Source organism: Meleagris gallopavo, chromosome 8 (assembly GCF_000146605.3).
Source record: "Meleagris gallopavo isolate NT-WF06-2002-E0010 breed Aviagen turkey brand Nicholas breeding stock chromosome 8, Turkey_5.1, whole genome shotgun sequence".
In the NCBI taxonomy this organism is placed as follows: domain Eukaryota; kingdom Metazoa; phylum Chordata; class Aves; order Galliformes; family Phasianidae; genus Meleagris; species Meleagris gallopavo.
The window spans coordinates 23,504,319-23,524,703 of record NC_015018.2 but is presented as its reverse complement, the minus strand read 5'-3'; the positions used below and the strand labels follow the sequence as shown (position 1 = coordinate 23,524,703).

The 20,385-nt window shown below is 41.0% G+C and overlaps 1 protein-coding gene across 1 annotated transcript in view; it reads left to right on the top strand.

The window, feature by feature from the left end:
• COL17A1 (collagen type XVII alpha 1 chain) overlaps positions 1 to 20,385 on the top strand; it is a 39,277-nt gene that overhangs the window by 1,243 nt on the left and 17,649 nt on the right. Inside the window, exons 2-24 of the mRNA XM_010714675.3 lie at positions 2,853 to 2,918; positions 3,708 to 3,752; positions 4,459 to 4,557; positions 6,460 to 6,591; positions 7,007 to 7,054; positions 7,970 to 8,005; positions 9,620 to 9,667; positions 10,062 to 10,205; positions 11,137 to 11,292; positions 11,978 to 12,049; positions 13,102 to 13,167; positions 13,533 to 13,598; positions 14,644 to 14,808; positions 15,331 to 15,417; positions 15,551 to 15,595; positions 16,185 to 16,334; positions 16,908 to 17,123; positions 17,727 to 17,765; positions 18,190 to 18,216; positions 18,697 to 18,723; positions 19,195 to 19,257; positions 19,432 to 19,536; positions 20,042 to 20,095. Coding sequence (XP_010712977.1) covers positions 2,864 to 2,918; positions 3,708 to 3,752; positions 4,459 to 4,557; positions 6,460 to 6,591; positions 7,007 to 7,054; positions 7,970 to 8,005; positions 9,620 to 9,667; positions 10,062 to 10,205; positions 11,137 to 11,292; positions 11,978 to 12,049; positions 13,102 to 13,167; positions 13,533 to 13,598; positions 14,644 to 14,808; positions 15,331 to 15,417; positions 15,551 to 15,595; positions 16,185 to 16,334; positions 16,908 to 17,123; positions 17,727 to 17,765; positions 18,190 to 18,216; positions 18,697 to 18,723; positions 19,195 to 19,257; positions 19,432 to 19,536; positions 20,042 to 20,095 — 1,945 coding nt within the window. The 5' untranslated portion in view covers positions 2,853 to 2,863. The remainder of the gene's footprint in view (positions 1 to 2,852; positions 2,919 to 3,707; positions 3,753 to 4,458; positions 4,558 to 6,459; positions 6,592 to 7,006; positions 7,055 to 7,969; positions 8,006 to 9,619; positions 9,668 to 10,061; positions 10,206 to 11,136; positions 11,293 to 11,977; positions 12,050 to 13,101; positions 13,168 to 13,532; positions 13,599 to 14,643; positions 14,809 to 15,330; positions 15,418 to 15,550; positions 15,596 to 16,184; positions 16,335 to 16,907; positions 17,124 to 17,726; positions 17,766 to 18,189; positions 18,217 to 18,696; positions 18,724 to 19,194; positions 19,258 to 19,431; positions 19,537 to 20,041; positions 20,096 to 20,385) is intronic.

The window sequence follows — 20,385 nt, the reverse complement described above, 5'->3', positions numbered from 1 at the left end:
TTTGTAGTACCTTGTTTTTTTTTCTTTTTTTTTTTTCCCCATTTTGTATCTGGTTTAAGCAATTTGAACACAGTGAAAAAGGTAGAAGGTCTGTCTTCTTTTCCAGCCGTTGGACTGACTGACTGCCTTGGTGCATGGCTTTGAGGCTATGAGTTGTCCTACAGCACATCCAAGCTTTGTATATAACTTGCTTTCCTGGCATTAGCATCATTTGAGGGAACCTATTGAATGAGCCATTTTGGAAGCTTCTTTAAAAAAGAAAAATCCTTTCTGACTGTGTAGCTTTTGGTTGAGTAACTGGAAATGAAAGGAATAGCTTTTGAAGCAGAATGAAAAGGTCAAGTTCCTAGATGGTGAGGTGAAAGAAAGATAAGGGAGCATTTTTTAACTAATCCTATAAATTCCAGCACAGTGGCATTTGCTTTTAACGCTATCAATGACATTGATTGGAGTCTTCTACTGTTTCACATTATTTATGATCAGAGGGTTCCTCTGACATTAAGTGTAATGCATCTTAGTAGCTGCAGGTACCTCTTTCTCCTGAAGGAGTATCTCACAGCACAAGCCATGTTAGTGGAGGGAGGAGAGAGCTGAAAGGATGTGTTGTGAGAATGTAACAGCATTCAGACGTGAGAACTGGAGGGACATTGTGGAGGAATAAAAGGATCTGAAATGTACCTGCTTTTGTTCTTATATGATAGTCTTCATTAGTCTTCATGGCTATAAAATAGCTTCCCCCCTCCCCCCCCCGCCCTTTGACAAATGCTTGTGATGCATTTTATTGCCATTGCACGCAAGTAATATGTAGCTTATAAAACAATAAAAGAATTTGGAGTGTTTCATCTCAGACTGCAGCGCTGGTCCTATATGGAAAGCAGAGATTTAACAAGCTCTGTACAGCTGGGCTGCTTTCACCATCCTGCTTTTCAGTGCTTCAGAGAGGGAGCAGTGTGCACAACTGTGGTCTTGCAAGAGCTCTCCTGGTTCCTGGTGCAAGTTCTCTGTTTTTATGAGGGTCACTAACACACTTCAGCCCCAGCTTACGTTAAACCAGCTTTAGGGTCGGCCCTGCCTTAGGCACCTCCACTATTTGTGAGTGATCCCAGTTCATGAGCTCCTATTTATCGATCTGAAATAACTGTTGGTGATTTTTCTGATTCAACAGTGCTATTCCTTTACCTCAGACATAGCCTACAGCTACATCTTTGTGAATCCAGGTAGGAGGAGCTGGTGAAGTGAGTCACTACTAGCAGATAATGGAAATCAAGCTTAGTCAGCCCCCTAGAACCTAGGCTGGCTTTTGAATTCACGTGGCAAAAACACATGCAAGATCAAAATGCGCTGTGTGCCAGGGCTGGGCTGAGCTGTGTGGGATGTGTGGATTCAAAGACGTTGTTTAATCTCTTCTCCTTATTTTTTTTTCTGTTTGGAGTCAGAGCAAGATATTCCCTTCTCTCAAGGGGAGGAAAGATGCAGATGTGTTCACTCAGTGGTGGTACTGGCCTATGGTACAGCATCCATAACCAGCACAGCTTCCCAATAGCAAAAGGGAAATTCTGGAGCTACAAAGTGGTAGAGAAGCAGTTTCTGAATGTAAAGCTGTGTTCCTTGTCAAGATGTTGGCAAAGCCGGAATTGCTGACATCTAGACAGCAACTTTCAGCGTGTGCTTTTAGAGAAGGAGCTTTAGATATGCTTCCACTGTTGATGTAGCAAGGGAAAGTAGCAGATACTGCCTTTTCCTGGAGTGTATGACCAGGAGGCGTTCCAGTGCAGGAACTTGGAATCCTGCTTAAGGAGAAGCTCCCCTAACACATGTAACTCTAGACTTGTATGTGACTTGGAATCAGCTCTCTGGAGAATCCCTTGGAAATCCCCAGCCTTAGCAAATGCTGTAAGGGTTGGGTAGTGTCCTGCTGCCGGTGTTGTGTAAGGACTTGGACGTGGCCACCGTGTGCCAGGCTGCTTAGCTGCGCTGCGGGGCTGAGGTGTTGAGGTTGAGGGCTGTGAGCCCTGTTGAGTGTTCTGTGTAAAGTTCAGTTGAGTCTGTGATGGGAGCATGAACTACAGTGGCTTGCCTGATGGCCTACCTTCTACATTCATCTTCTTCCTCTCCAGCTCTGGGAATATTGGGTGCTATTCAAAGGCAGATTTGAATCTGAACTTAGATATTCCTTCAGATTCTCTGTTGCTTCCTGCCTTGTGTCTTTCCTATGTGTGGGCTGTACAAACACATGGAGGTGCAGAAGGGTAAGTGGAGTCATGAGGACCAAACCTGAGTGGTAGCTGAACTGGAAGGTACAATTTTGTGTTCTTCCTCAAGCTGGACTTTGGAAACTTGAAAGAACTTGTGCTCTAAATGTTTTAGACTCAGCCTGTGGAAAACTACACTTAGTGTTGTTTTCTGTACGTTGAGCTTTCAGTTTAAAGGAGTCATCAAATGCAGTGGAGAACTTTTATTTATTATCACCTTCTACACAAACTAAAATCTTGGAAGTGTTTGCAACTGTGCAAAATGAAATGTTACCTTAGAGTAGGGGCGGTAGGGGTGAGCAACTGTATATTTCCTTCTGACAGGAGTATTTTCTCTTGAGCTTCTGTTTGAATTTGGTTGCCCTTAGCTCCCCTGCTGGCTTCAAAGCCCTTCCTGCTATTTCAGCCTTTATGCATTGTGTAGCTTCCAGTTTTGCAGAGACTTGTTGCTGTTCTGTTAGTAGTACTCAGATGGTTCTGGAAAGATACTTCAAACTCTCAGCAGTTCCTCTGCTGAAGAGAGAAAATTGATGGGACCTACAGGAATTTGTTGTCATCTTCTTCTCTTCACAAAGCTCTGTATTTATGGCTTCCATGCAGGTGGAAATGATATGGATTCTGTAACAAAGAAAACGAGGCAAGATGGATCAGAAGTTACAGAGAGACGTAAGGAGAACATTTTTTTATTTTCATATCACAAGACTGGATCACACTCCAAAAATACAGCAACCATATTGATACTTTTGTGAGGGACTGAATGCTGGCCAGGGGTCCAGAACTAAATTCTGCACCTGTCCTTGATATTTCAGTCAAAGTGAAAAGAAGGGATAGAACAGGGCAAGAACAGGCATTTAGAGACTTGTACAATGACCTGATTGTTTAACCAAAAATTATTGCCCCATGGTCATATTTTTAGCTAGTAGTATAGACATTTGGATTCTGCTTCTGAGATAAATGCCATGCACAAACTGTTTATTATATATCTTTCTTGTCTTTGTGTAAAAATAGGGTAAAACAGGATTCTGCTGACATTGTGGGAATTAGCTAGTAGGAATCACAGAATTGAAGGGACCTCTGGAGATTGTCTAGTCCTACCCCTCTGCTAAAGCTGGTTCCATAGAAAGCTAGTAAGGAGTCTGACCTGGGTTTTACTTTTACAGCAGTTGCTGTGGTTCAGTAGTGCCCTGAAATAATATCACTGTCATGTTTCCAGGAATTTTTTAAAGAAAAAAAAGTCTTTCATGGCAGTGATGCATTTAGTTACTGTAGCATGACAGAAGTTTGAAAACACACAGCTTTCAGTCCCCAGCCAATATAGTCTCAAAGGACTTCTCCTTAAATGAGTTAATCTTATTTGAATAATTCATGCTCTTCCATGGAATGAAGTGGAACATTGATCTTGTCTGACTAGATGAACATGCAATAACTTCTGAATTATAACTTTTCTTTCCTCAGTTATTACAGAGACGGTGACTACAAGACTGACATCTTTACCACCCAGTAAGTAATTGTGATCCACTGCATTACTTCTGCTTTGTGACTGCTGCCCCGCTGTGTTATTTGGCTTCTTTACTTTCATAAGTCCCTAAGTGTAGCAGGTGTCAGTGCAGAAATACTAACACAAGCTATTTTGAGAAATACTTCTCCCAAAATTCTTGTTGGTGGAGAGAAGGAGCAGTAACAAAGCCCCAGAGTCCACTAAGACTGGTAGACCTGGCTGTTCAAGAGTGGCACCCAGATAGAGTCTGTAGTGGTGACTGTCTCTTGAGAACAAGCATCAAAAGTGATGAGTCTCTGGCCTCCATCTTAGCCATCTTAGCTTACAAATGCAAATAAATCCCTTTGCATAGTATCAGATGTCACAGTTAATTTCTATGCCTGTGTAACAAATAGGGAAGAATTGTCTATTCTGCAGTAGGGTTGGAAAGGGATTGCACTATCTCATTTATGATGAGAGTTAACAGGAGCATCTTCCAGCCCATGCCCAAATCAAAACTTGACTACAAACTTGCTGAGTCTGCATCTTGAATGCTTATCTGCTCTGCTGAGATACTTCTCTGCAGTTCTAATGCCTTTTCAGACATTAAGCTGTCCATGGAACTGAGTACGAGAATGCTTTTGGGTACCTTCTGCCCCATCTTGTGGTATTTTTGTTTTTCTCATCTTTAATTGTGACAGAATCTCATTTTGCCCTCGTCTATTCCAGAAGGAGGGAGCAGTAGTGGACTCAAGACATCGTCCCACACTGGAGGAAGTGGATTTGAAAAGAGGTCTTACACCCACAGCAGTGGCTATGTGACTTCAAGTAAGGAATGAAAATATCAGTAACAAAAACCAAAGGCAGCATCAATGGACTGAGGAGAGAGTCAGGGCAGGGGTGAGAAGAATGCCTTCTCTCTTAAAGTAGAGAAGGCAAATACTCAAAGCAAAGGTATTCTCTCCTTAAAGCTGGTTGTGAGCATGAGTGAGTGAATGGCAAAGTTCTCATTTTCTGCAAGGAAAACTTGATTTCAGGGTAGTTTTTGGTAACCTTTGAAAAACTCTCTTTCAGGTGCCCTTGAGTCATTTGGAAATGAAAATTTTCTTTATTCAAGTTTTTCAAATCACAGTCTTTCTGAGCATTTTTGTTCAGAAGATGGCTTTGTTTAATGTTTGTTGATTTTGCTGATGTTAGAATATTATAGTAGAGTAGAATAAAATAATTTCATAGAATCTATCTTCTTGTCAAGGTATCTGTGGCTTTTGCACTTTGAATGGTCTACGTGTTTTCTGGATGTGCTGAATCAGTACTTCTAATCTACTCCATAAAGACAATTCCTCTCTAGTGCACCTCTCTCACAGTAGGACAGACTGGATAACAATCCTTACAAGGAACATTCTCCAGAAGAGCTGGCAAAGAGAGGAAAGTGCAGTATGGAAGCTCAAAGGAAGAATTAGGCATACCCTCTAGACCTGGCATATACTCATCTTCTTCAATTAAAGGTCAGAGTGTGGAATCACTTCCCCTCTGGACAAATATGATGTAACTCTGGTGCAGATATCAACCTAATTGTCTAGACTGGCACCAGTTTAACTGAGAACCCATCCCTCTGAGTGCCCATCCCTCAGAGCTCTAACTTAAATGACTCTGTGGGATTGTATCCTCCGTGTTAGTTATTTTCAGTGTGTGGAAGAAGAGAAAAGAATCTGAACTTCTTTAAGTTTTGCAGAGCATTTGGTTATCTTTGCTTTCCCACTCTGCTGGCAAAATATCTCCAAAAGAGGTCTGCTTGTCACTGTAGTTCTTTTTGCCCAATTAAGTGGAAAGTTGCAAACTAGAATAGATCCCCGTAGAAGAGAAAATGAGTTAGAAAACACTTTGAGATCACAAGGATGTTCTCATTTTACAGCGATAGTTAAACAATAACCAGTCTGATCAGTCTGATCCCACTGATCAGCTTGCATATATTGCCTTCATCGCAGAGCTACCCTTGTACTGTCACTCTGATCATACTCCAATGTATTTTTTATCTCCAATGTAGATTTCATAGAAGAGTCCAATCAAGAGTCTGATCCTTCCACAAACCACACATTCTTTATGGCTGCCCAGTTCTTTTTGCACAGCAGTGATATGAACTAGAAAAGGAAACTTTCATCTGTCTAAACACTACAGCTGCTAATAATCTCCAAACAGCCTTGGGCCTGACTCATGCTTCTATCACATTTCCTGGAAATGGATTGACTAAGGCATGACTAAGTGAGATTGTGGCTAGTTGCTTTGAAAGGGAAGCTTGCTCATCTCTTCTTTCCCTTGCCTCGTGAATGGCATCCTCCAATACTACATTTCGTTTAAACATCTTGAAGATTTCTTAGACTGTCCTGTAACACTGGAGTTTACAGGTGGATTTGTATCCAAACCAAAATCCAGGCCAATTTATAACCAGGTGCTCAGCACAAAAGTCTCATTTATCTCCCTAGGCCAAAACCCGCAGTTAGTGAAATCATTGACAAGTCATTTTTAAACCATAAAGATAAATTCCTCTTTGCAGGGAGTGCTGAGGACAGTAGAGTTACATCCAAATGTGGTGGGTTTTTTTTCTTCTCATCTGTAGGTCTGAGATACTAATGCAGATCTGTCCAACTCAGAAGACACAAACATAAAGGACATACAGAGTGTACATGTAGATCATATCTTCAATTTGCTGAGAGTGTTTTGTTTTGCTAATAGGTGGAAGTGGTAGATTGAATTCATCGTCGTCTGGCTACAGACAAACACAGTCTCCTAGCTCAACTCTCACCAAATCACCTGGCTCAACATTTGAAAGAAAAACCCATGTCAACCGCCATGCAACATATGAAGGTATCACAGAATATTCCATAGAAAAGAGGAGCTATGTTGTGCAGTCTGAGGTCGCTTGGGTCTTCCAGCAAGTTAATTCAGAATTGTCTTAAATAGCGCAAGAATCCCATCTTACAGGGTTTTGCTGGGAAATAAGTCACCAGGGAGGCATTTTAATGATTGAGTCTTATTTATATTATCACTCATTCCTAAGAGGAGTATATTTGTTGACGTTAGCAACTATTTCATGAATACTATTTCATGAATACTATTTCATGAATACTATTTCATGAATACTATTTCATGAGTAATCCTGAATACTTTTTGACTGGAAACATTTGTTATTCAGTGGAATTAAACAGGTACGAGAAACATACTTGGAAAGCTCTTGATGATCTTCTAAAAAGTATTAATGACCCATTTCTATTATTTGCAGGGAGCTCCAGTGCTAACTCTTCTCCAGAGTTCCCCAGGAAAGAGTTTGGTATGTTCTTACAGAACTGTCTCTCTGAACATTATGGCAAGGTCATGTGAGTTGGTGACTGCAGAGACTTTCTGCATGTTACCTCTATATTGGATAGCCATTGCAACTCTGTGACTTCAGAGGTGTTACTGTTAATGCAGCTGACAGCAGGGTCTCCAGCTAGTACAGATCCAACAGAGGCTGCATAATACAATACACCTACTGCCTTCAGCTACTCTTTAAAAGGTCTCAATATGGTATAGAGCATGAGCAGGAGAACATAAGACACTTGACAACATCTGCTGTTTCATACCTTGGGGAATAGCCCCAAGCAAGAAAGTGCAGTCCCTTAAGATTTTGAACCATTGTTGAATATACTCCACCACTTACTCTTTTCTAGACTTCAACGTGTTTATGTGGTGTAATTGGAAAGATGAATTGGCTATCGAGTGTTGTATTTATACTGAATATTGCCAGCGTGTAGGAATTTGCTCTGTCCAAACTCTGGGATGCTTCTTATATCAGTGCAGGTAGAGAAGCAATATGATGTGGCTGTCTTTCTGGCTTAGGGAAGAGGCAGGGTTTCATAGTGTCTGACCATGGTTGATGGTGTAAACAGGCCTATTATCTTCCTACTGGCTTACTGAAATAGAAAATCATTATCTCTGAACAACATTTATGTGTGCAAATAGAAAAAGCAATTGGTCCAGAAATACTAAGGTGCTACACATTCATTGAGATACCTCATGTCTAAAGAAGTCCTGGCAAAAACTGGGGTTTCAATGCCCCCCAGCTGTGCCTCAAGTAAAGAAGTTTACTGCATGAGTTTCTGCCTTCAGAGAAAGATTTGAAGATTCAAATATCCATCTGTTCATTTTCAAAGGTGTCAAATGCAGTAAAAATCTAATATTGCTTTTATTTCTCTTATATTCACAGCATCTGCTTCCACACGAGGGCGAAGCCAAAGTCGAGGTGAGTGGTACTCTTCCTTTAGAAGTTTTCTTTGTTTTTTCCTGATGTGACTCAGGGTGTGTCAGATGGACCTACTCCTTATTTGGAATCAAAGTGGTTCGAGTCTAGAGTCTGATGAGGTGCCTGGATTTACACCACTGCAGGTGTGAACCATTTTACGTGTGAACAGTCTATTAAACAAGCTCAGTGCAGGACTCCAGTGAAAGTCGTAATGGTTAGCATTGTGCCAGAAAGGAGGATCTCTTTGGGGACCTGGAACTCTGGGGGTGTAGAACGTAGTTTTCCATCTTAACTGTTCACTACCACAAACTCAGTCCAGCCATTCTCTGTGACTCCACTCTGGTGTTTTTACAATAATCACATGCATGTTTTTCCCCAAGATTTATATTGGAAACCATACGGCCATTCCCTGAAATGGTCTTATGCTGGTGGTAAAGAGAGGTTGAAGAAATTATGGACTTGCTGCAGTCTGCTTAGTGAGCTCACTGTGAAACTGTGTTGTTTAAATCATTTAGCTCTTCTAGTAATTTATTAACAGCACTGGGGAAAGCAAGCTTATATTACTAAGAGTTTAATATCTGTTTCCAGTTGCTTGAGGAGAAAACTATAATGCCATTTTATCCAAGTTAATTTTGGCAGTGGATATAAATCAAAGTATGCTCTTGCACTCTCCTCCTGGAGGATGTCACAGTTACCATTTATTCTACCTCAGGTCTTCACAGTCTCCTCTGGCACAGTAGAATTAGGCCATATGTAATAAAACAGATACCTGAGAATCAGCTTCAGCTTCTCATGTTACTTCAGAAAATTGTCTCAATCTATCAATCAGCTTCTCTACCTGAATGCTGAAGCCAGTGTTTCTTTGAGAGTGTATGCACTGTCAGATTTCATCTTAAGGAGCATGAGTCACATGTCCTTGCTCGTAGGTAGTAAGCTTAAAGGCTTTTCCCAACAAATCGGATTAACTCTGTAGACTCTTGTGCTGAACAGTAAAAGCCAGTAAGTAATAAACTGGAGTACCTGGAAAGATTGTTGGATTAATAAATGTCTGATTGTGACTTGACAGTTTTATTTCAATGCAACTTTGGTAAAGTAGGGGGTTACATTCAAGGAGCGAAAATGGAAGGCAGCAGGTTGCAAGAGCCTAAATCCTACAGCCCATTATAGAGATGATGGTATGAATTTTACCCAAGAAGTATTAGGGAACTTTTGTATTTAGTAAGCCTTGAAATCTTGAAATTTCTTTTGACTCTTTAGGTTTTATCTAGTAGAACAATAGTAGTAATTGTGATGAGTGGGAATATCAATGTGCTTGAGGACTGTATAATTAGGCCTTTCATGTGATTGGCACTGACAATGCTATTGACTTCAACAGAAGCACGCAAGAAATAAAATGCAGCTCTCTGAATTAAAAACATTAAAATCTAACCCTAAAACAAAAATAACCCAATTTAAAAGAAATTAATATGTGGCATGAGTGCTGCTTAGATCGAGCAGCAAGGTAACACAGACAACAGGAAGAAAGGAATTCGCTTCAGCATAAAGATTCATTCTCAGCTCAAGGCATAAATACATTGCGCTTCATATTCATGATCTGCTTTTTTCTCTTCACAGAGAGTGAAATACGAGTCCGGCTGCAGAGCGCATCTCCCTCTGGCAGATGTAAGTGCCACAGCTTATACTCTGGGGGGGTCAGGTATAACGTAGAGTGTGCTGCTGCTCTAGATATGTCTATGGTGTCTTGTGAATCCAGTCTTCATGATGACAGATAGCAGCATGTCATCCTTTATTCCCGCTGTAAGAACTTTCATTTATTTCCCCATACTGAACAAGGAAGCATGCTGTGGGTTAGATGGTTGTCTTGCAAGGGTAGAGTTGTGCTCGGTCCCTGAAATGCAGCCTATGAAGTTTTGTTATGTCAATGGCACTCCTGAAAAATACAGCTTCTGAGATGTTCCTGAGTAAATTCCACTGAATGGTTTATCCCCAGGGCAGGATTACTGTTCAATGAAACAAGGGCTTTTGGATAAATCTGGATGCTTGTTTTTCATGCCAGGGACAGAGTTGGATGATGTAAAACGTTTACTGAAAGGAAGTCGATCAGCCAGCTGCAGCCCGACTCGATCATCATCAAGTACCCTTCCAATACCAAAAAAAGCTGTGGTGGAGACAAAAATGGTTACTGAGAGCTCTCAGTCAGGTATGTGGCAGAGGTTTGGAAGAGTCCAGCATTGCAAACTATCGATTTTTACCATAAAAATTCTCAGCTGCTAAGAACATCAGCGTAAGAATGCATGGTCTCTGTCCCAGACACAGAAAAAGGAGCAAAATGCTGGAGGATTGTCCAGGACCACCTTTGGGTGGTGAACTGTGTACTTCTATAAAATTAAGACACATCCTGCTGACAGCAGGTTTGATTCAGAGGCGCTGCTGACAGAGACAAGAGCTCTACATAAATGTCTTAGAGCAGTATGATTTCTTATTGCTGAGCAAAATGATGATAGCAGTGAAGACAACATTTGGATCAGTGTTCAATTTATTGGCCATACTGCAGGTTCAGAGATCAGTAGAACTTGATAGTATTATAAATACTATTTAGAATATTATAACTGGCTTTCATTAACTATAAGCCTCCCTGTGGTGCTTGAGGCAGCGTTGTTCATATTCACTCCACTGTTCTCCACCAGAGTCTAGGAAAAGCAATGCCTTTTTACCTTCAGATGACTAAAATTTTTTCTAAAACTGGGAATTTTGAACCAGAGCCACGTGTGTGGGAAGCAAAATTTCTAGGTCTCCTGGTCCAGGATTAACCGAATTGTGGACCAAAGTACATTAAATGTTTTATTGTAGTATCATAGCATCTGTAAACAATGAAATCTTCTCAAAGTATTTTGTGAATGGTCAGGCTATCATGTCAGTCTTTATTCCATTTTTTTAAATTCAAATGGGCTGTAATCAGCTGGCATTTGAGATTGGTTATACTGCATTAACCTGGAGTTGTTGCATGGACTCAACAAAAGTAACTGAAATTGAAGGCAAATCAAGTTCTCTGCCATGTAAACCTACAGTGCATACTAAGTCATAAGCCTAGTCCCTACTGTTTGTTTGTTGTTTATTTTATTTTTTTACAGTGTCAGGGACATACGATACAACTGTACTAAATACAGCCCTCCCTCCATACACATGGTCCTCAACTCTGCCTGCTGGGTCTTCCCTTGGAGGATACCATAACAGCATGGGCCAGAGCTCTTCCTTGATCAATGCAATGTCTCACTCTACAGGATCAGGTATGCCGAGTCTGTAAGAACAAAACTTCACACTGAAATTGGGTCAATAGCAGTGCTCTTATCTGCACAGTTAGGAGAATTAAAATGAGGGAAGAACTGAGGTGGCAAAGATATGCTTGGGTTTTCTCTGCTTTTCTGTAATTATGTGCTTTTTGATTCTACGACATTTGTACTTGAAAGTCTTTTGTTGTGAGGATAGGCTGTCCTGACTGCCTGATTTGTCTCAATTGTTATAGCTTTATTATTTACTTAAATGAGGCCAGACTGTCTATCAAAACTAGTTTTGGACTATTGAACTTTGAATTATCTTGGTCAATTGAAAGAAAAACTAGTCCTAACCATGCAGTCCTCTAACATTAAAGATCTAATCAATTGATGTTGGCAGTGATTATAACTTGCAAGACCCACTTCCAAATGCCGGGGATGCTGTTAGAAGTAAAAAAAAAAAAAAAAAGAAGTACAAGAAAGTTTATAATGCCATGCTAGCAAAAGTGTTGCTTTCTCACATTATCTCATGATTGCAATTTGTCTGATATAGGTTCTTCTCAACTTTGTGAGTTCAGTAAAGGGAGTGATTTCAGGTCACAATTTCCAGTATTTTTCCTCTGTGCAATTACTTTACAATCATGCTAACTAATTTCTGTGGGTTGTAGAAGTGATAACATTTCACTTCCTCTTTTTACAGTTTTTGGTGTTCCAAATAACCTGGCTCCCAGCAGTCATACTCTGAACACAGGCCTGAGCACTTCCTCAACAGGTCAGATTTTTCTCTTCTTCCCTTCACACTTTCACAGTGCCACAGTACCTGCCAGACACATGCAATGAAATATTGCCCATATTACTTTGTTTCTTCTCTTTCCTCATCTGAATGTCAACAGCTTGTCTGTACACCACAGTTATTCTCTGTTTACAGAGGATTTGTTCTGTATATGCTGTATAGCTTGCATAGCTGACATTAGGTCCTAAGTACTTTTGTTTAGGTAGTGAGGAAAAACAGCTATTTTCCAAGATTAGTAATTTGACTTTTGAAGCAGCCTGTTTCTTCCCCAGGATAACTCAGGATAACCCTCTGAAAGTTAAACTCATGTGTCCTAATCCATAAAGACCTACTGCTGTCAGTTTTCCCTATAATTACCCTTTGTTTTACTTAACTTATGACTTTTGGTTGATGCTGTTCCATGTCACAAGAGTGCTTCTCTTCCTTACACAGTCGCACATTTTTCCTACTCAGTGTGTTGTGCCATCATGCAGGTTCTCTGATTGAGCCTCGGGAGAGCAGAGTGTATGAAAGCAGTCTGTAAACTACATTTGATAGTGCCACAGTGATTCTGACACTGAAGGCACCACCTTCAAGTGCTTACTTCTCTCTGGACAGTACTTTGAAGCACAGTGTGTGCCATTGTCTCATTAAACTTCCTCCAGTCACACCAAGCAGGTTTCCGAAATGTACTTGTTTTCCCAAGTCCCATACTTCCAGAAATGTCCATGCAGCCATGAAAGTAGGTTTCCAATCTAACCTGAGTTGATGTTTTAAAATTGTCACTGTTAATATTCTTGGGCCAATAATAACATAATGCAAAGTGATCTAAAGAAAAATGTTTCGTAAGGAAGGTTTTGAACAGGAATGCTTAGAATTGTGATGCATCTAGCTAGCTGACAAATTTCCTTGAAAGCCCTAAGGGTGACTTCTAACCAACAGGATTCTCTGAGGTCATTATTATTATCACTGGTTTTATTTTGTTTTCTGCCAGAACACCACTTGCACTGCAGGACTTCTCTAACTCCCATTGCGTTGATTTTTCTTTGCAGTGTTTGGAGTTCAAAACAATCTGTCACCAAGCTCTTCAGCCCTGAATGCCACTGCAGCCTCTGCAGGTCAGAAACCATTTAAGCATGAGCAAATAAGGGAGTCCCTGATGTGTACTACATTCTCCCACCTTTTCTGTGGTGACTATGATGTTCATATGGACAGAGGTTCCTTTATTGCCATCTTCTGGTGTGGAGCAATGTGGTGTGAGGAGATTTTGAGGAACGTTTCTTCTCTTTTGCACATAGAGGAGTGGCTTCCAGTGCCTGTGTAAGCACTATAAACTTGCTTGCTGGGAAGGCCCTTGCTCTTTCGACTTTTACTAGGTGCCTTGATTGAGAAAAGATCCATGAATGTTGTATAGCCCAAGTCTGGTATGTGTAGGTACCTTGCTATCCTTCATCTTTTTCATTCTGGGATTTCATTGTTGCAGCATATGGGATGAAGAACACTTCTCAGACAAACACCATGAATAGTACTGGTGTGTCTGCCTCAGCAGGTGAGTTTATCATTCACAGTTGCTTAGACATAGCTTTTGTACAAACATTTCATGATAAAAGTGAATTAGAGATTCATCCATCTGAGTAGTACTAACACGTGGCTCTTCAGGAGCATGACTTGTCACCAGCTCCCTTATTAGTCGCTTTCAGAAAAGAAGGTAAATGAGCCAGAATGAGAAATCAGTTGGCCTGATTCAGATCTCTCCCACTTTGTGGTAAATTGGAGAATTATATTGCAGCTATTTCTGTTCAATAGATAAGTAACTGATAGAAGATGGCATGTGATACTATGTTTCATTTGAAACCAAAATATTTGCAAGGTTACACCTAAGTATTATTTTTCAGGTGTATCAGCCTTGACCACTTGAAAATCAAGGAACTAACTTATGCATGATCAGATTGTTTGCTTTTTATTGTTTGGTTGTTTTATTTTATGAGAGAAACTGAGGTCTTTCTACTGGCCTGTGGTCCCTGAGTGGCTGGGATTTATCTTTTCCAGGAATATTTGATACTGTCCAATGGCAGAAATGTGGCCACATTAGTATTTTTAGCCTTATTTATATTGAACTCAACCTCTGCAACTGGAGTTTAAAGCCTCATAACCGTGCCTGGCTCCCAAGTATATGAAGTGCTTTGTGCTTCACAGAGTGTCTCTTTTAAGGTGCTCTTTAGCTTGAGATGGCTCTTGTGACCTTTGGATATCTCTCAAGACTGAATTTCTATGATTCTCTAATAGATGTGTTTGAAAAGAGAGGAGGTCACTGAGCGAGTTCTTTCATTGTGTACACTGAATGCTGTACACTCTTCGTATCCTGTAGAAGTTGTTCCCATGCTAGTGAAATACACATCTCTAAAGTTTAATGAGACACACAGCTCTTCTTATCTTCAAGTGACTGATGTGTATCCTGCTGGCTCCTTATAGAAGCGGCAACCCCAGTCATAATGGGACTCCCTGTTTTGATGAACAAAAATTTGTGGCTTGTAGTTACAACTGTTTATATGCACCCATCTCCTCCTCTTTCCTGTCTTTCACCAATATTCCAGGCGGAACCATTTTGAACTCCCAGGGAGACGACTTTCTGCGCAAAGACTGCAAGTTCCTGCTGCTAGAGAAAGAGAATGCCCCAGCAAAGAAGGAGATGGAGCTCTTAGTCATGACCAAGGATAGTGGCAAAGTCTTTAGTGCCTCTTCCACTGGGCTTAATGGAGGTAATTTTTCTTCCTTGGGATGTGTGACTAGCATATGGGTCTGCTGAGAACAGAAAAATGGAGAGGGGGAATATGAATCAGAAACATCCCCTGCAAGGGACTTTGATGTAGCTGAAGTGAGAACAGTGTGGCTGGAGTATGTATAATAAGAACAGCCCTATGCATGCAGCCAGATGAACTCTGCCAGTATAGGGTCTTGTCTATCTATGGAGTTGAGAGTTCAGGATGCTACGCCTGTATGCCACCCATGAATCTCTGGCAGGCATTTAGCCTTTAACCACATCAGCAGCATCTAGGCCTAGCGTTTTTTGCCTTTGAAGCTCCAGGGTGTGCCCTGGGACATTTCTCAAAGCTTGGGATTTCAAGAACTTCAAAAGCAACAGGTAGATCAGCAGCTGGCTTAAACTGGCAGAGAGCTGTTGTTGCTACTTAATAAGAACCATGTTTTTAGACTCCGAGAAAAGAATTGGCCTGGTTGAACTCCAATTGTGATGTTTTCAGTTGCATTTCATTCCCATTCAGGATCCTTTGCAGAAGACACCTTGAAGAAAGAAAAGCAGGGGCTTTCCTCTTATGTGGCAGATACTGGCCTGAAATCAGATGCAAATGGTACGGGTTTTTGCTTGTGGCAATACAAGAGAACTACCTCCTGCTGCCTCCATTAACACCTTCTCCCTGCAAATCCATGCTCCAAGTTTGGTGTTGTATGGAAAGACTGTTAAATCTTCTTTTATTGTTACAGGAGGATTGAAATCAGCGCCAACAAGGGACAAAGAAACATATGCAGGTAAGCGGTGCTATTCATACTTTCACTGGAGGGAGCATCAAAGCACAGCATACAAAAAGCTGTTATCCTCGAGCATGTTGAATGATCTCTGCATGATGACATCGAAGGAAGGTCATGTTTAGAAGGCTGTAATGAGCAAAGCACATGCCACAGAAAGTGTTACCTGTGATTTTATTGTGGATGATTGGCCAGTTGTGGCACTTCTTAACTGCTGGAGAAAATGAGCTAGCTGACAGCAGAGTGCATCTGCTATCGGTATAGATTTGTGGGGAGGAGAGGGATCAAACCATTCTGGCTATTGCTGTTACTTACAGCTCAGAACTGTAGAACAAATAGACCCCAGAGCAATTGTGTTTTTGCAGCAGTTATTTTAAAAAGCGCTGACTGCTGTACTCTGTTGGAATTCCCATTGGGAAGCTGTCTACAGCTTCCACAGGGATTAGAGTAACACCCAGTGTTCACAGAGTGAAATGTAAAGATTTTTCTCCATTGCCCTTTGTATAATGGATCTGACCTTGTAATCCTTATTCTCAAGATATTCTTGACTCTGAAATTAAGGAGCTACTTACCATTTAATTGCCTCTTCCAGAAATACGAAATGGTGATGCAGGCGGTGCAATTGGATCAGCACCGTCCTGGTGTCCCTGTGGTTCCTGCTGTAGCTGGTGGAAATGGCTTCTGGGTTTGCTGCTGGCATGGTTGCTTCTCCTTGGATTACTCTTTGGACTCATTGCTCTGGGTAAGAAATGACTACTAAAACTAGCCTGGGTCACTGGCCTCTGTGCATTTAAATTTGAGACTGAACAGAATCCCACCTCTATGGATCCCTGTCCAGAAAGATTGCTGCTAAGGTGAGAGAAGGGTAAGATACAGAGATAGGGTCTTCCTTCTGTTGGCAGGATTGAGTTTTATATGGAAGAACAAAATGTTCTGTGGGGCAGAAAGAAGCCAAGTGAATTGTAACTCGCTACCAGAGGAGTACATTCAGTACTCAGAATTGTGACCACCACCAAAATATTACAAATGGACAAAGAACGAATAAGGAATATAAACCTTCTATAAGAGATTATATACTTCTGGGGAGAGAAGGGTAGGGAAACTCCTGAGATGTCTTCTCTTCAGAGACTAACACATTCCAAAGCTATCATTGAAACTCCAGATTTCCTTGCTAAAAAAAGAGTTGCAAATATATCCTGCTAAATTCATTGTCCATAGCTGTCACGGTGTTGCCTTGTCACCGCTATTAGAAATTGGTATTTCAGGCACATGCCTGCATCAACAGTTTCACTAGTGTTTTACTTTAACCTTCCAGCGGAAGAAGTGAGAAAGCTGAAATCTCGTGTGGACAACCTGGAAAAAATAAATCACAGCTTCCTGACAGTTAACCAAGGGAATCCATATTTAGAAAAAGACGTTTCTAAAGTGGACTTTCTTCATGGTGTGGCACCATCTTCAACCTTCCCTTTTGAAAATGAAGAATCAGTTTGGTTGATGGTGAAGAGCAGACTGAACAAGGAAATAGAACGAGGTGAGCAGTGTAAATACTGTGATGGTGCATTGGACCAGATTATTTAAAGGGAAATGAATGAGTTTTATTTCCTGAGGGCCAAAAGACAATGACCTCTGGATTGCAATGCAATCTTTCAAAAACAGAGCCCTCACCTGTCCTCACAGATAAGCTTTGCTGGGGCACAGGATGCTGCCACTGATGCTGGTGCTGCATCCATCAAAGCTAACAGGATGAGAAAAAAGGAAATTGGGAATGCCATCCTGCACGAGAATGTGTTGTTTGCTGAAGCGAGTTTTCCATTTTGAAAGAACTGCACACATAAAATTGAATCCACAGCTTATTGTGCTACTTTTAGTAGCAAGGGAAAATATTATTTACTTTTGTTTTGATGGAAGCAGGCTAAGAAGTGAGGAGTCTACATTCTTCCAGCTTCAGAAGTTTCATGTAATTCCAAGGAGTTCAAGGGCTGGCAAAGGGCAAATTTCTCAAGGAAACTCCCATTGTTTTTCAGCCTGTGCTGTCTGCTGCTTCAAAATCCAGTTAGAGGAATCTTTGTATGCAAAGCAATTAGCTATTTTGTTGTGTAATGCAGTCTAACACCACCTTCACTTCCTGTTGCAGGCTACTTCAGAGGGGAGAGAGGAGAACCTGGGATGAAAGGTATAGCCTTACAGTCTTTCTCTTCCCTTGTCCTATTACTTGGTTCTAGCAATGCTCAAGTTTGGAATGGATGTTGCCACTAGGGCTAGGGGAACTTGGCAGTGAGAAAATTGATACTGGTTTATACTTAAAGAATATGAAGCTGGTTTGCCATTTAAACTGTAGGGGGACCTGTTTCATGCAGAATTAATACAAAAAAAAAAAAACAATCACGCAATGCATTATAGAGTGTTGAAAGGCCAGATCTTGTATGTCACTACTGTGATGGGCCTGGTCCTGCACTGTGCAGTTGTGAAGTGTCCTTGTTCATCCAAAACTTGTTCATGTTTTATTGAAGGCTAGAGAACAACTAGAAAAACAACAACAAAATGAGAAATATCTCCAGGATTTCTCCTGATTTTATTTTATTTTCCCTTTTTCTCAGGTGACATGGGATTGCAAGGTCCTAAAGGTGAGTCTGGAGTTTCTTGCTGTCTCTGGTTCTGTGGCAGCCTGCCATAGGACCTGGCATATATGTATAGCCTATGTGAATGTTTATTACTTCTGAAGTTAGACATGGAAACATGCATCCGATGGTTCAGATATTCTTGTGATTATCTTCAATTTTCCTGGCAAAGGCAGTTTTAGAGATCACAATTGGAGAGAGATCAATTGTCACTTTGAATCTTGGAACTTCCTTTATCTGGTTGACGGTCATTCCTGAAATGAAACCATACCTGGCTTAATCACAGAGTGCTTGAGAGAATTTCATGCAGCGTGAATAATTCAATCTATTGCATAAATACGAAGGATGCAGTCTGGCGTTGCTGGGAAGGTAGAACTTCTAAACACACCAAGAACATAAATTCCTTTTTACATGGGGGCGAGGATTAGTCAGTGTGAAAAACAGTGAAAACCTTTTCCTAACTGACCTATTGCTTTCTTCCTGTAGGGGATCGAGGGCTTCCCGGTGTCCCAGGTGAGCAATAGCACAATTCCCCTCTGAGGGGTGAACTCTTAGTGACATTACCACTGACAAGAACAAATTTTGCACTAGAAATCTAGCTCAAAGTGATTTTTCTGAAGAGTCAGTATTTAGAAGGTAGATTTAGTCCCTTGATTAATGCCTTGATGCTGAGCTACAGATACTTGGTTATAAGCAAAGTCTCAGCCTGACTTCCGTATGGTTGAACATGTCTAATCTGTGAGTGTGAAGATCCCAGGCTACCTTTGAAAGTGTTCCACATTTATGTGAATACTTGGTACAGTGTTCTCGTGCTCTTATATGTATTGGGTTCTTCTAAAGAGATCCCTGTTCGAGTACCCACGTTGCAAGTAGTATATCCTTTACCAGCTGCTGAGTCCCTTAGGTTGTTACACTAATTTGCAGGTTATTAATTCACAGTACACAGGTAAGGATTGTGAACATTTTTTGTGTTTTTCTTTCCAGGCATTCCTGGTCCAGTAGGGCACCAAGGACCAGAAGGACCAAAAGGACAGAAGGGCAGCATGGGTAAGCATATGTATCAATGCTGAGTCTCTCACAGTAGATTGATAGTTGACAGGGGAATTACAGACGTCAGCTGGCTGTGATCGTTACCTTCCACCATGGAAGTAGGCATGGATCCTGCTTGCCCACTGCCAACTGTAAAGACAACTATTCTAACAAGGCTTTTGTTTTCTATAGGTGATCCTGGCATGGAAGGTCCCATGGGACAGAGAGGTCGAGAAGGGCTACCAGGACCTCGAGGAGAGCCTGGACCACCTGGATTTGGAGAAAAAGGAGATAGAGGTAGGAACTAGGTTTCCAATTTTTTTTTTGATAAAACAGAGATAGACAAAAAGTGGAGTTTAGTCCTGAGTTTTCAGTTACTTCATGAATTTGATTTTGATTATTCAAATCTAAATTTCATTTTTAGATGTTTCCCAGAATGGACAAATCTGTCCTAAAGGGTTTTTGTGTCAAGCTTGCAAAGGACAAATAAGGCTTTTTTGTTTTGTTTTGTTTTATTGCATTTCACAGTCAAGTCTGAGTTTGGGAGAACCAGAACCACTTAGTATCAAGGTCATCATCTTCCCAAAGCTTGGAAATTTATCTTGCTCATCCTAAAGCCCAGTGAGATGGGATTTTTTTCTTGTACAGTGCATGTTTATTTGTGTGTTTTTGACTGACCAGCAGATTACCCTGAAGATTATTCATGACTCTTGCCAGAATAGAGAATAATGGAAGACAGGGGGATGGAAAAATGATATCACAGTTGTATTCTATGGGATCTATTTATGTTCCTATTCTGCAGGTGCTGCAGGTCCTCCAGGGCCACCTGGTCCCCCGGGTTCTGCTGGCCTTAAAGGTAAGTATCAAGATAGACAGAGAGAGCCTAGCAGATTAACCAGGTGCTCCATGAGGAGGAAATGTACTCTCTAAAATTCTTACTTCATTTGTGTTGCACTGCAGTTATCAGAAAAGTGGCTCAATAGTCCTCATTTTAACTAAAATTGACTTTTGTAAGTACACATAATGTTCAGAGCAATAAACTCCTGGAGGTTTTTAGGGAGGGTGGGGGGGTCAGCAGAGAGGTTTCCTGAAACATCAATCTCCAAGATGTATTACATTTCCAGCTGTTTTTATTCTGTTTTCAGA